We start from the raw sequence: 15716 nt of genomic DNA on the forward strand, positions 1-15716 counted from the left end.
AACAAGCTCAGCGGCCAGGATGGCCCGCTGATAAACACAGGATTGGACCTTAAAGAATAGAGTTTTGAGTAGAAGTGAGTTTGTTTCATGAATCTGGGTGCAGATTTACTGAGGAGGTGATTCTACTGCTATTTCAAAAGATGTTACTTTGCTATGGGAGGCTCCCATCACTTATGGCCCAGGAAAATACAATTAGACATGACTCTATTCTTTGGACTCTTGTGAGCTGTAGATAGTCAACTGCAAGAGCAGAGATTAAAGTTTTCAGGGCTTTGCATTATTATCTTTGCATACATAAATATAATGAAGATACTTTGATAATTTAGATTTGAATGTTAAAAGTTACCTTAGGGCCTTGGTATATTTCTCTTTAAGTCTTGAGTTCCAATGTGGTAAAATAGAGTCCCAAATGTGGTAAAACAAACAAACAAACCAACCAACCAAAAAACTGTATAATTGCATTTGTCATTACTAATTTGTCATTACTAAGTTTCCTGTATTTAGAACTTCAGCAAGCTCTAGCTGGATATGTGTGTGTAGAACCTATGCATCAACCTCAAATCTCTATCACCTGTTTAAGAACACAGTGACCTGAGAAAGATACTATATTTTAAATATTGATGGTTTACATACAGCCTGATGCGAGCTATTCTGAATCAGACTTCAAGTCTGAAACTCACCATTTACTAGTAAAACCTTGGCAGGAGAAGTATTCTGAATATGTACTTAGAGCAGGCCAAAAAAAAAAAAAAAAAGCCAACAATACCAACAATAGGTATAAGATTTTGCAATGCCATCTGGTGGATGTTACTCAGCCATATTCATGTTCACATTTCCTTCCTTCCTCCCTCTGTCTCTTTGTCTTAAATGCCTAGCTTTTGGAAAGGAGAAATTGTTTGCCGTCAATGTTGACTTCGAAAATTGGGGTTGAATAATAAACTCTCTTATAAAAGTCTTTAAAAGTGTTATCCCACTATTAGAAATGAATGCAGGGTGAGTGCTGGACAGCAGCCTTCCCTTCCCTGGACTCTCTCCAACTGGAACCCCTCCTGGAAGTTCACTTATGATTTCTTTACCGACCATAGGAGGATGCGGTGGAAATACGTCCGGTACCAGAATGTCCTAAGGAACATCTGGGCAACAGAATACTGGTCAAGGTGCTGACTCTGAAGTAAGTACCAGCGAACGTACTAACCACTACACAGAGGTTTATCTCGCCTTTTACGTATAAGCTGCATCTCCGTGGACAGAGCTTGAACGGGGAGGGTCCTCCAGTGCTCTTGCAACAGTGTGCGGCTGTGACGTAGTGGGAAGAACAGAGTTTGGAGTCAGCTAGACCCAGATTCTATTCCTGCCCAGCCTTTGACAGTCGCTCCTCTGTCCCAGGGAAGGCACACCCCGAAGTGAGTCATGTAAGGTAACCGAGTGAAACAGCCTACAGTAACCAAAGGAACAGGGAAAGCTGGGCAGCAAAAAAAAACCTGAAAACCAGTGAATGGTATACTGGAGTCCTCTCTAATTCCTCAGAGCTGAACCTAGCAGAGATGAACCCAGCTCTGTGTTCAGTGACCTCACGTCCGTATCTTGAGACTGGCCGTGGTGGAATATTTACAACATAGAATTCAGACGATGCTACAAATTAGAGCTGCTGCTGCTTTTTTTTTTTTTCCTAGAGACTTGTTTGTTATTTATTGAAGCACAACATTAAATGCAACTGAAACCCAGTCTCAGTGCTGGGGGACAGCAGAGGACCAGAGAGCAGTGTGGACTGTAGCAAGATATTTTAAGAGGTTACCCACTGCTGGCAAGGGCAATTCTTGCCATCCAAGGACACAGGCCCATTTTTGCCAACTGTCTATTTTGGTTTTGTTTTTGCTTTTTCAAGAGGAGCTGGAAATTCAGATTTCTTTCTTTCTTTCTTTCTTTCTTTCTTTCTTTCTTTCTTTCTTTCTTTCTTTCTTTCTTTCTTTCTTTCTTTCTTCTTTCCTTCCTTCCTTCCTTCCTTCCTTCCTTCCTTCCTTCCTTCCTTCCTTCCTTCCTTCTTTTTAAATTCAGACTTCTGAATAATCTCCTGACTTCTTAAATACCTTCTCATTTCCTTTTTACAAATTATACAACAGCTCATCATTTGCAGTCTGGATTCATCTTGTGGGCCAACTGTTTGCCCCATGTACTTTAAAGCAATTATCTCCAAATCTTTTTGATTGTTTACATTCAGAGTAGAAGTCCCATGTCCACTGTATATGTGTATTAGTTTTGTACATGCATATTAATATATACATTATTGAATGTACATAAATAAGAAATTTTAAAATATGAACTAAATAAATGAAAATAAATTAGAGTAACTTCTTCCAGCACACTAACAAGTTGTCTTGCATATCCACTTGGGTGGTGTTTACATGCCTCTTGTGCAGACTGCTACTTCAGAGAATTCTTCCAACTTCAAATGACAGACGCTTTTGAAAATATTAAGTTGTAAATGCTCTATCTGGGCCACAGTATATAAGCATGGCATTTTTTTTCATCCATTAGGGGGTGATCCATCTCTTGAAGTCAATTCATGGACTCCTTAAGCAACACCTGGTTTGCAATTAGGGCATCTGGATTCTGGATTCAAGGCTGTATTTCAAACCTGGGAGCTTCTCTGGGAGTTTGAGTTCTTACTTATAAATGAAACTGTTAACACCAGATGGTCTCCAAGTTTCTACCTGTCATAAACTTCTGTGATTCTAATGCATAGCTTCCCCAGATCCTCTCCTGAGAACCCAGGGAGACAGAGCTGCTCCTCTCTTCCCCCATGGCAGGGGGGGGGGGGGCTTCCTTGATGTTGTAGCCCTCCCCCTAGCCAGCTCTACTAATAGGGGGAGGGAAGTGGGGGGCCTTTTGTCTTGTGCACCAAGATGAGCAGCTCATAAACAGCTCTCTGTCGAGTCAGGGCTACAGAAAGGCAGCCGTGCAAGCCAGCCTGGAAGTGGGAGCCTGCTAGTTCTTGAGCAGGGGGCTGAGTGGAAGTGGCTGCTGGTCTCCTCTGCACTGCTCAGGAAGTCTGCCCCATTGTCTGAGGCACTCACTCACCCCCACAGGATGCACATCAGGCCCCTTATAAGTGCAGTGACTATGCTTTTTGGGATTGGAGGAATTCTCCCTTATGATGTCACTTTGCCACCAAGCCTTCTAGATCTTTCCAATAAGTAAACAGCAGCAGTCCTCACAGGTGGGAAAACGTGGCCACTAAGAGACATGTATTAATGAAAACACAAAGAGACCCATTTGGATTTCTCTTGGTGAAAATTGTCAGTTTTCTGGTGATGTTTTTCCCAATTGCCAAAGCAGAAATCAGATAGAATTGAGATGTTTGCTGAGGGTGCTTGGCCCACTCAAGAGTCTTAAATAGCATCTGTATCAGCAGCATACACCTGCAAGAGGAGAGATGGACCAAAGAGGTTGTCCCAGCTAAAACTACTCTGAATAAACCAGATTTTTTAAAAAGCAAGCCAGCAAGCAAGTTCTTATAGGTAAACTTACAATGTCAAAATAGGAATAGTAAACGTGATAATGTTAAAGACCTCATTTCCCCACTGACACAGACATGCAGAATTTTATTTCTACTACTATAGATTTTATGATCTGTTGAGACCTCTGTCACTGTTTTGCTTTTTGAGAAACATGTAAAACTCAAGCATATAGAATCAGGCTGGTGTCCAATCTGCAGATGTTTGGAGCACCTAGAAGAAAAGAGGATGGCAACAAAGTATTTTCCTCCTTTGCATTTTATGTGGGGAAATATTTTAATGTAAGATTTACTACTGTCTTATGCAAAGTAACCTCAGCTCAGAGGGGTCTCCTTGGTGGGGAAACTAGTGTGCTTTATTCAAGTTTACCCAGGGAATTTGTTTTAAATGCAAATTTGGGGACACCTTGCACCACCATTTCCCCCAAGAGATTCTGGCTCACTAGATCTCAGGGGAGGGACAAAGAAACCTGCATTTTGATAAATTCCTCATTTGCCTCAAAATGCTAGTTTCTGGGGACTATACTTAGAGATACATTGATAGGAAAAAAAACTCAGGTTCTGTGATCAGAAAAGGCTGGACTCTGAACCCCAAACATGTCGGTGCCTCATCTTGTGGCCTTTGGCAAATTACTTAATCTCCCTGCACCTCAAAAACAGTGGGTAATATTTGCATCACATTATTGTTGTGAAGTTAAAGGAGTCAAAACGTGCCAAATGGCTAACGCAACCCAATTGTAGGTATGTGACAAATGTCAATTCTCCTTTTCTTTCTCTGAGCCAGGGAGTACTTACCACTCAGTACCCACCTAAGTAGATCACAGCAATACTCAGACCTTGGAATGCACAATTAAATATGGGTTGACCACACCAGGCAACAGCTGGCGAGCATAGGCACAGGATAGCCCACAATCGATGTGCTCTCACCTATGATAGAATAATAGAAATCCTTTCCATGTGTGCTTGTGATAAAATATGTACCATAAAGTTTACCATCATCACCACTGTTAAGTGTGCAGCTCAGTGGCATTAAATATATCCTCACTGCTGTGCAGCCATAGATACCCATTTCCAGATCTCTTTCCTTCCACCACTGGAACTTTGTCCTCATTAAAAAATAATTCCTATCCACATTCCCCCAGCCCCTGGACATCACCATCACTTTTTGTCTAAATACCTTATAGAAGCAGATTTTACAAGATGTGTCTTTTGTGACTGGCTTGTCTCACGTAGCACAATGCCTTCAGGGGTCATGTTGGAGCATGAGTCAGAATGTCCTTCCTTTTTCAGGCTGAATAATAGTCCATCACATGCATATGCCATGTTTGGTTTATCCATTCAGCCCTTGAAGGACATTGGAGGTAATGCTGTTTCTTGATGCTGTTCTAATGGTGTGTTCGCACTCACTGTCCTACACAGTCCTTACGACACCTCTGGGGAATGGGAAGAGCAAGCGTCCCTTCCTCATTTTACAGATAAATAAGCAAAACTGGGAAAGTCAAATAACCTGATTAGGATCCCAGATGAGCTGGTGGTGGGAGGAAGAACGGAAGCTAGGTATGTCTGACCCAGTGCCTGTGAGTCTGCCATCATTCCCATCTGCCTTATCCCCACAGGTGCCATTTGGCTAACTAACCCTTTTGTCTGTGCTTCCCTCCATCCAATATTCTTCTTAAAAATCCTCTTTTTAGGGGTGCCTGTGTGGCACAGTCGGTTGAGCATCTGACTTGATTTTGGCTGAGGTCATGATTTCAGGGTCATGAGTTTGAGCCCTGTGTTGGGCTCTGTGCTCAGTGCTCAGTGCAGAGTCTGCTTGAGTTTCTCTCTCCCTCTGCCTCCCAGCTCATTCTTTCTCTCTCTCTCCCTCAAATAAATAAGTCATTAAAAAAGGTCCTCTTTTTAGACAGTTACCCAGTGACAAGGCCATCCTCTTACACATGCCTTGAAACAAAATTTGGTCTAATTGATTTGACTTCTGAGGTGCTGGTGGTCCAGAGCCTGGTAACTCAGCTAGCAGGAGCCAGGATCATGGGTTGTTAGCCTGAGAAACTTGGAATGTGCACGTCTGTACTTCATGTATATCCTATAACATGTGGAAGCATTATGCTTTGGGTATGCAGTGTCTTCAAACCCACCATGTTGAGGGGAATGGGCCATTTGGGCTGATATGTTTCTAGCTCTCGCTGGGTCCCCACAGCTCAGTGTTTATTGGCAGTGCTCTGTTCCCTACCCCAGCAACTCAGCAGCTCCCCGGACAATGGAATCAGGAAAGGTCAGACAATCCACCCATATAAATGGTCCCACTATAAATCTAAGCAAAAGCAACAGAATTGGTTTTGTGTTTGTTTTACTCTTTGAAAAGCCTGTGCCTTAGAGTTGAATAATAGGGACTCCTACCCTAGCAGTACAGGGTAAACGGCTAACAAAGACCTCACCTAAGGCAGAGGCTTTCCCATCAGAAAACACCACATCTACAGAGGATAAGTGTTAGATCACACCATGGGGACCATCCTGCCCTCTCTCCCTTGCAGTGCCACCAATGAGTGTTTTTTTTAGGAAAATGTACCACCCACCACAGCTTCCCATGACTGAGAATTCTCCATGAACCTCTCATCTCTCTCCACTAATATCCCAGTATGATTCTCATCTGTGTGGAGTTATCCAAACATTTCTGGGAATGATGTACATTTTTAACCAATATGTATAGCACAGCAATTTCAGCAAATTCATAATTATTTGACTTAACACCTGATTTTTTCTTTCTCTCTCTGACAGGTTTGAGATTGAAATTGAGCCTCTGTTTGCCAGCATCGCCCTCTATGATGTTAAAGAAAGGAAAAAGGTAAGGAAGTAGAGAACACCCCATCCCTGGGGGCACATTTACTGCTCATGATTTTGCGGGGTTCGTGTTTTCAAATACTGACATCTCTGCAGCAAAATGCATCAGATTTGAAAGCAAATGACTTTTTTTTAAAAAAAGATTTTATTTATTTATTTATTCATGAGAGACAGAGAGAGAGAGAAAGAGGCAGAGACACAGGCAGAGGGAGGAGTAGGCTCCATGCAGGGAGCCCGATGTGGGATTCGATTCTGGGTCTCCAGGATCAGGCCCCGGACTGAAGGCAGTGCCAAACCACTGAGCCACCTGGGCTGCCCATCAAATGATCTTTGATACATCCAGTTCTATTGCCTTTGCAGTTTTTGCAGGAATGATCTGGCAGTGTTAGTTATTTATGTTCTTTGAAGAATCTTAGAGGGAAGGCCTGGTGGAAGTGGTGACCTGTTTGGGATTGAGAGAGAAAAAAAATAGGAACGTATGGGATGACATGTATTTAAATTTAAATACATTTTTAACAAACTTGGATATATATGTAATGTTGCCTCGGTTTGGGAGTTTTTGTGCTGTAAGGTGCTCTTCTTGTGGATGGAAGGCATTTTGTGTGGTAGAAGTATTAATTTGCCAGAGGGTGAAGACCTCACCAACCATGATGTGCTTTTAATGAAAAAGATTTTGGTACCTAATCCTCTTCTCCATGAGTGTTTTTTTTTTTCAAAGATTTTATTTATATATTCATGAGAGACACACACAGAGAGAGGCAGAGACACAGGCAGAGGGAGAAGCAGGCTCCCTGTGGGAAGCCCGATGTGGGGCTCCATCCCAGGACCCCGGGACATGACTTGACCCAAAGGCAGATGCTCAACCACTGAGCCATCCAGGTGCCCCGAGAATCTGCATTTTAACAGGTTCCCAGGTGATGCTGAAGCTGCCAGTCAGGGCACCACATTCTAAGAACTTCTGGTTTAAAAAAGAAGTTTCTATCTTTGTTTCTTAGCAATCTGAGAGGGGGCAGGGGTAGTGGCTCACTAGGGGTCTGCTGCTCTGTCTTTATAGAACCCTCACTGGCAGCGGCTCCACCATCTTCAGTATGGCCCTCCCAGAGCCACTTGTTACTGTCACTCTAGCTCCCCAAAAGGGGAAAAGATGGGTCGGGGAGGCCTGGAAGTATTTCATTTGTTTGTTGAAATATAGGGAACATACACTCTTACACTAGTTTCGGGTATGCAACATAGGGATCTGACAGTTCTATACATTCTACAACGCTCACCACTCTATGCCAAGTTAACAGCTGTTGGGCACAACACCTGTGCCACAGTTCATTGGAAAGAATCTAGTCACATGCTCATTCCACCCGCAAAGGAGGCTGGTAGATGTAGTTTCTGCTGGGCAGCCACTTCTCAGCTACAGCTCTTAGTTCAGCTACAACATCTAGCTCTTCTTTGCTGCAGGGCCGGGTTGCATTGATGCCATTATATGGTATTCAGGGACAATGGATGGGTTAATAAAAATGTAAATATTTCGAGGAGCACCTCTCAAACAGCTCCAAAATATCTAGACACTGTGACAAAAATGTGTATCAGATTTTTCCAACACCACTATCAGGAAACCACATCTATGATGACACTCCTTTGGCAACATTTTTTTGTTTTGTTTTGTTTTGTTTTGTTTTGGTTTTAACTCTTTAAACATGTTGAGGCCCTGAGAACCGCAGGTGTGACTTATTTTTTGCCTTGCTCCTTGTTTACAGATCTCAGAAAATTTTCACTGTGACCTGAACTCAGACCAGTTCAAAGGATTTCTGCGAGCTCACACACCCTCTGTGGATCCATCCAGTCAGGCAAGATCTGCAGTATTCTCGGTCACCTATCCGTCCTCAGACATCTACCTAGTAGTCAAGGTAATGAAACACAATCTGGTTTGTCCATTCTGCATTCCGGGTGCTCTCCTTGTTATTCCCGGAGCATGTTTGAGGTGAAAGAGATGTCAGAACGTATATCCACACATTTTCTCTGAGATTCACTTTGTTTCCTTTTCAACTGGCCCCTTTTCCTTTCCCCACAAATCCTGTGTGGGATACTAGAACATTTATGGGTTTTGGAGTCATACAGTCTGGGCTTTGGATCCTGGCTTTGAAACTTTGTAGCTATAGGACTTTGGGTGATTCCCTAAGTTGAGACTTAGTTCCGTTGTATGCAAAGTGAGGGTTAGAACACTGTCCTCAACGGGCGGTTGTGATAGCAGAATAAGGACTGGCACATTACAGGCTTTACTCCTGACCAAGCTCTGCCTCTTACCCTCAGCTCTCCAGCTCTGGGAGGCTGCTGGGGGGGGGAGATCTTGGATAGGGTTTCCTAATTCTATTCATGGTCTTCTAGACACCGGTGGGGAAATGTTCCTAAGTCCAGGCTCTGACAATTTAAGGTATGGACTGTGGTTTCCAAATTTCACTCTCCCTTTTTATCACCACATGTTTTGTAAAAAAAAAAAAAAAAAAAAAAAAAAAAATCCAGGTGTTTTCATTTCCCGTACACCCAGAGTTCCAGGTTTGGAACATTTTCAGGTTAGCTCAGTATTTTACTTCCATAATCTCACTGATTCCCCTGCAATCCTGCGAGAGCAGCCATTAGATACCAAAGAATTTAAGTGACGTAGAGGCCAGTTGGCAAGTGGCAGGAGTCTTTGCCTTCTACCTTTCAGATTCTGAAAGGTTACTGTTGCTTGAGGAGGATCTATTTAAGCTTTTCAAAACTACTGAAGTTAAAATTCTGTTGCTGAAAAAAGATACATCCGTTGTTGTCAAATTGAACCTGTTTTCTTTTTTCTGCAGTATCACTTAGATGTACAAGAAAGTTAGTGTCAAGCCCACCTTTGGAGCTTCAGAATTCTCTCAGCCTGGGAACCCAAGGATGCCAACACTAGCTCCATAGAGCCAAGTTTTACTTCAGGCTCTACTTCTTAGTAAATGACTTTAGTTTGCTTAATCTACCACAGTCCATCAAGTATCAGCGGCTACCTACAGGTTACTGTTACTAAAATTATTCCAAAATTCTCAAATGTACAGATGCATTCATTTGGCAGTAACAGGCCTCTGTCAGTTGTCTGGATATAATTAAGACGTTTAAAGCTCAGGAAGACAGTTCCTGGCTTCTCACTTCTCTTCCTTTATTGTAATGGCATCATTGTTGCTTCTTTCTCTCTTAAATATTATAGTAAATGGTGTGTTGTATTGAGCACAGCCGAGCAGATGCCATTCAGAAAAAGGAGCTCTTATTTTTATTCCCAGGCTGAACACCAGGATCTTAAGTATATTTTAGCTAGAGTTTCCTAGTTTAGTACTGTATACACTATTGCTTGAAAGGATTATCCAGGCTTAAAGGTTTTGGGTTCCCAGTTGAGGAATGGAGAATAAGGATGAAATTTAAGACTTTAAAAACAAACATGTGAGGCACTAAACCAGCCCCTCCTGAATAGGAGAGCAGCCTCCTCATCTGATGAAAATTCTCTGCTAATTCCCCATGCATCCTTTTCCTCTGCCTGCCATGGTTACAAAGACACCTGGGTTGTTGATTTTTTTTTTTTTTTATACATAAACATGAGGCACCATACAGTGGGCCCTCCTCACAGCCTGCAGCCCTTCTCACAAAGTACCTGGAGTTACCCTTGTCCAGCTGGGGAAGGGAATAGTGTCTGCTGGTCTGGTCAGATCTGGGGTCTCCCACTTTCAGATGCTAGACACCCCTCTTCTGTGGGCTCCACATTATAGTACCAGCACTCGAAGCCATGGCATTCCCATTGCTGCTTCAGGATCTTCATTAAGATCTTCTATCTACCCGGGATCGAATCCCACATCGGGCTTCCGGTGCATGGAGCCTGCTTCTCCCTCTGCCTGTGTCTCTGCCTCTCTCTCTCTCTCTCTCTTTGACTATCATAAATAAATAAAAATTAAAAAAAAAAAGAAAAAAAAAGATCTTCTTTATCTCTGTTCTAAGTTCATTTTAAAGACCACACTTTTATCTATCAACTACATGGCAAAGCTAACTTCTTCTGCTTTGCTCTACAAGCTCCTGACTAGGAGCTTCGGTAGAATAGGAACCGGGTGTATCTTTTTTTTTTTTTTTTTTTAGAATTTTATTTTATTTTATTTATGATAGTCACAGAGAGAGAGAGAGGCAGAGACACAGGCAGAGGGAGGAGAAGCAGGCTCCATGCACCGGGAGCCCGACGTGGGATTCGATCCCGGGTCTCCAGGATCGCGCCCTGGGCCAACGGAAGGCGCCAAACCGCTGTGCCACCCAGGGATCCCGAATCGGGTGTATCTTGTTCACCCCCCTGGCCCCCGCCACGACCTCCCCAGCAGCTACCACCTACAGGGTGCTCAGCCAGTGTTTTCTGAGTGAATGAACATGTGAATGATTGCTGACTGAGCCTGTAGCTCACCTGTTAGGTATCTATATTCTCACCCTGGGACTTCAGTGGGAGTCAACCTTGTCTTCATGCTGTGGCGATGAGAAGGGATTTTCAACTTCTTTTATGAGGAGAGAGAGACTTCCTGCTTGCAGTCTCCCTGACGCAGGTGCCCACTGAGCGGCTCATGCCACTTCCTCTGAACGCCACTTAACAATCTCCATCGCTAGGGTGTTTTCTGGTGTGAACACTTTGGGCCTCCCGAGAATGTGTGCCTAATGGAATATGTTAACCCAGATTTCATTCTTCTCTTCGACCTTCGGGATAAGCTACATTTCCTTGGAGCAGAGAGCTGGGAAATTTCAAATCTCTCCTTTTCTTTCTAATAAACAGGGTAGCCACGTTTATGGCCTGCCAGATCCTTTACCTGAAGCAAAATGGAAGAAGATACTTGACAGGAGTGGCACTAATTCATATTTCCAGCCAGTTAGCAAAGTGAAAAGCTGCTCCATTCTAGTACTTTCCATTTCTGTCCATGTCTGTTAAATCCAGAGAAGTGGCCCTAATAGGAACTACAAAGGAGACAATTATAGATAATTTATTCTGTTCATTTATTCATTTTGTGGAAGATTTTAGTTCCCAACCTGACTTTTATGGAGGGCATATCTCTTTTTTACATTGTAAGCAATAATAAAGAAAATGAGCTTTTCACTTCTTACAATATGTCTCATGGGTTCTGTTTTATAAAATAACTTTTATTGCATTTTTTTATTGTAGGCATAAGACATGTTTATGGTTTAAAAATAGAGAATACATTTAAGCAATGGGAAGAAGATAAAAATAGCACATAATCTCACCATACAAAGATAACTATTATTAACATTTGCTGTGTATCTACTGTCATCCTTTGGATATGCCTTTATGATTTTTTTTTATAAAACTGTATAATACTTCTTCATGCTAATTTTTTCAGCTGATTTTTTTAGTCAAAAACTATAGAGCATGAACATCCTCCCCTGTCATCAGCTGTTGTCATAAAATGTCATTTTGATGGTTGCATTGATGCCATTATATGGATATAATTCATGAGTCTTATTTTATTTATTTATTTATTTATTTATTTATTTATTTACTTATTTATTTATTTATTTTTGGCAGATTGAGAAAGTCCTTCAGCAGGGAGAGATTGGAGACTGTGCAGAACCCTACATGGTCATCAAAGAAGGTGATGGTGGAAAGGTATGGTATTTTGGCTATCACTAAATGGTGACATCTTAGAATAAACAGATATTTTTCGGGAGTCTCACAAAATAGTGAAATAGTGTCCATAATATGTCCCCATATGGGACAATAATAAATTGTGTCTTAAAAAGTAAGAAAAGGAAACTGGAGGCACCTGGATGGCTCAGTGCCTGAGCATCTGCCTTTGGCTCAGGGTGTGATTCCGGGGTCCTGGGATCGAGTCCTGCATCAGGCTCCTCACAGGAAGTCTGCTTCTCCCTCTGCCCATGTCTCTGACACTCTCTCTGTGTTTCTCATGATAAAAAAATAAATAATCTTTTAAAAAAATGAAAGAAAGGGAAACTGAAACTGGCCATTGATGATAATTTTTTAAAGAAATAAATTTGTGAATTCAATAGTGTCTAAGAAAACTTGGCTGACACAAAATCCACATTCTGTTGTCGTGGTACTAAGGCTTTGACCCAGGTTGGGATGGCCACAAAGACCTCATGAAATTAAATAGCGCCAGAGCTCTGCTGTGCTTCCTCGGCAATACTAGCCAATTTCCAAATATCCTTTCTCTGGTATGGAGATTTGGGAATTGACTGAGACCTCCATACATCATAAATTCATTAGGACAATATGGGTCCTAAGGCTGTGATAAGGGCATATTTTCTCAGCACCTATTTGCAAAGGTTTCCAATGTGACTTTTAAAACATGGTCTTTCTGGAAGAAGACTTGGCTAATCAGCATCCTGCTCCAGACTCATAAATTTCAAATAAGATTTACTGGACTCACAACACTTATTTTTTAAAAACCTACCTTCTCTTTGGAACTTAGAAAGAATATTCTGGAAGTGTTGTCAACCTAAGGAAGTAGTTAGCAACCTTTATAGATTTTTCTGAAGTTTCCCAAGGCAACTTTTGAAAAACAGGCTTTCTTGAAAGCTTGGTAGATAATATATAAAAATTTTCATTCCAAAATTTTGTTGTGCAAATCCAAGTCTTGTAACTAGCCCCTAAAAGCACTCGTCGGTTAGCTGGTATAACAAGCGTTGGACATTTTGGGGGTGGGGCGGTGAAGGTATATTTAATAATTGAATGTTGACTTTCTTTAAGTTTAACGAAAACGTTTCTGATCTATATCCTCTTATCAGCTAGACTTCTAGCCTGCATTGTATCATTTTCCTGCCCATTCACTCTTTTGAATTAGTAGGAAAGGGATTTTGGAGATGGCTGTCATATTGATGGCAGAAACTGTTGCCTTGGTGCTGGCACCATATTGTTTGTTTTTGCTTGTCTCTTTCTACTTTCCTCTAGAGTAAAGAAAAGATCGAAAAACTAAAACTTCAAGCTGAATCCTTCTGCCAGCGTTTGGGGAAATACCGAATGCCTTTTGCCTGGGCTCCCATAAACTTATCAAGTTTTTTCAATTTCTCCACCCTGGACAGGGAGGTAACCGATGTGGAATCCATGGTTGGTAAGATTTTCAACTGCAGTGGGAAGGGGAGGGGTCCCCAGTGTACTGACTCTGAGGTCAGCTGCTTGTTAATGGGGGCTCAGGGTACAGTAAGGTGTGGAGAGTGGGAAGGAAGGAGAGAAATATGAAACACTATTATGACTGACTTACAAATGTTTGATTGGACAGTGATCCCCAAAACAATTACTGTGAATATTTGTGGAGCTTAAATCGCCCCTTACAGTAAAACCTTTGGTTTACAGTAAGAATTTTCTCAATACTTTGACACTTTAAAAAGTTAATTTTCAATAGCTACCTCTTTTCCAAAGTAAAATCTTTGAAATAACAAAGTATAAGTATCTATAGTGGGTTAAACAGTGACACCATGCTTGGCTCCTAAACATAAGAAAAGCCACTGTCTCAGTAAAGCTTCAAAGGGCAAAACTCAGGTTTTTCAGAAAAATTAGTAGAAAATTATTATTATTATTATTATTATTATTTGCTAAGTGCAATGCAAAAGTAGATGCCAGAAGAATAGTTGGTTACTGTTCAATTTATTTAGTCTATTTCTCCTTTTCATCACCACACTCTGCATCTGACTCATTAATTTCCTGAACCGTTGGGGTATGGAAAGGTTCAAGAGGGTTCAGAGTTCTCAAGTTGACCCATCCCACTTGAGTATCTCATGTCCTCAGTGTCTTTGTATCCAGCAAACATGTGAGGCTTTTCATGTTTCTCCTGCATTCCTAGGCCCTGCCTTTTCTGAAATGCCACTTTTCATGGGGGCCTGGAGGGAAGGGAATTTTGTCATTGCTGCTGCTTTTTTGGAATTATTGTTGTGTAATTACTGGTCAGAACTGATGGGTTATTTCCGATTTACCAATAACAAATTGTATTTTAGTGCATCCTGACCTTCACCTGCAATGTGTGACTTTTTTTTTTTCTAATGCTAACTTCTATGTAGATACGGGTAGCTTTATTTGAAAAGAATTATGCACAGATTTCAGAGTGCACCATAAACTAGATAATTCAGGCATAGAGTAATCTCCAGGTCAAGGATAAGTTAACCTGACTATCGAAGCTGCTTCTTAAGAAGCAACCAGAAAATGCAGTGCATTATACTGCTGCAGTATGGCAAGTTTAGGCGGGCAGTAGTAGCCAAAAGAAGTTCCAGTTCAGTGTCATGGCAAGAATTAAGGATAAGAGGTTATTCAAAGAGTGAGCTTGGCAACATTAGCATTCTAAACAATTTGACCGTTCAGCATGGAATCTGATTTTTGCAGTACAAAAGCCTGAAGTTCCCCTCCTCAATTCCAGAAGGGGATAACAAATAACTAAGCAGAGAATTGGGGACCCAGCCCAGGCATGAGTGTAACTCAGGGTTCTAATCCCTATGGGACAAGGTCAACCAGGGAACCCAGTTCTGCCCCCTGCTGCATACAGAGAGAGCACAAAAATGCTCAGATTCAGAATGTACCCAGGCTAACAACCCCCCCCCCCCCCAGCATGTTTGGGTCACAGTCCCAAATGCTTTCAGGGGCATTTGAATGCATGGCTCTCCCAGTGGAATGCAATGTAAAAAAAACAAAAGCAAATGCTTTTGGTTAAATAAAGCTTATCTGCAGAACCAGGTCTGGCTGCAATGCAGGATCCTGCTGGGTGGCCTTCCCCAATCTCCATGTAGGAAGAAGACTGTGGCTCTTCATGGCATCTCCACTCAGGTCAGAGGAGGACTAGGGGCTCCAACAGGAGGACTGAGAAAGGTCAGGCCAGTGGAGGGAAATTTTCATTCAAAACAAGGATGGGCATGTTCAGTGTTCTCGTTTCGTGATGTTAAACTTCTCTTTTATGTACCCCGAAACGAGGAGAACATTGCGTGTCAACTACGCTTCAAACGATACATTTTTTAAAACCTGTCTTTTATATGATAAAGTGCATGACTGCTGCGTATTCAAACAGAAAGACATGCTTTCGAATGATGATTGTCTTCCTTACAGGGAAAAGCTCTGTGGGTGAGCGGAGAACTTTGTCCCAGTCTAGAAGACTTTCTGAAAGAGCCCTGTCCTTGGAAGAAAATGGGGTCGGGTCCAACTTCAAGCCCACGACCATTGCCGTGAACAACTTTTTCAAGCAGGTATGTCTTCCCATTCCAGCATGTCTGAATTTCTCCCCTGAATGGCATGAGTGTTGGAGCCCAAAGGGGAAGTGTATATAGTGATGAAAGGAGCAAGTGGGGATCCCCAGGTGGCTCAGCAGTTTAGCGCCTGCCTTTGGCCCAG

General features: G+C 42.1%; 1 protein-coding gene across 3 annotated transcripts in view; it reads left to right on the top strand.

The window, feature by feature from the left end:
• The window catches only part of DOCK8 (dedicator of cytokinesis 8), a 229953-nt gene that overhangs the window by 92973 nt on the left and 121264 nt on the right, over window positions 1-15716 (top strand). For all 3 annotated transcript variants that reach the window (XM_041740118.1, XM_041740127.1, XM_041740135.1), the window contains exons 7-12: window positions 1086-1171; window positions 6290-6356; window positions 8101-8250; window positions 11916-11996; window positions 13299-13458; window positions 15435-15571. In XM_041740118.1, the coding sequence (XP_041596052.1) occupies window positions 1086-1171; window positions 6290-6356; window positions 8101-8250; window positions 11916-11996; window positions 13299-13458; window positions 15435-15571 (681 nt within the window). The remainder of the gene's footprint in view (window positions 1-1085; window positions 1172-6289; window positions 6357-8100; window positions 8251-11915; window positions 11997-13298; window positions 13459-15434; window positions 15572-15716) is intronic.

The sequence above is a fragment of the Vulpes lagopus genome, chromosome 2 (genome assembly GCF_018345385.1).
Source record: "Vulpes lagopus strain Blue_001 chromosome 2, ASM1834538v1, whole genome shotgun sequence".
NCBI lineage: Eukaryota > Metazoa > Chordata > Mammalia > Carnivora > Canidae > Vulpes > Vulpes lagopus.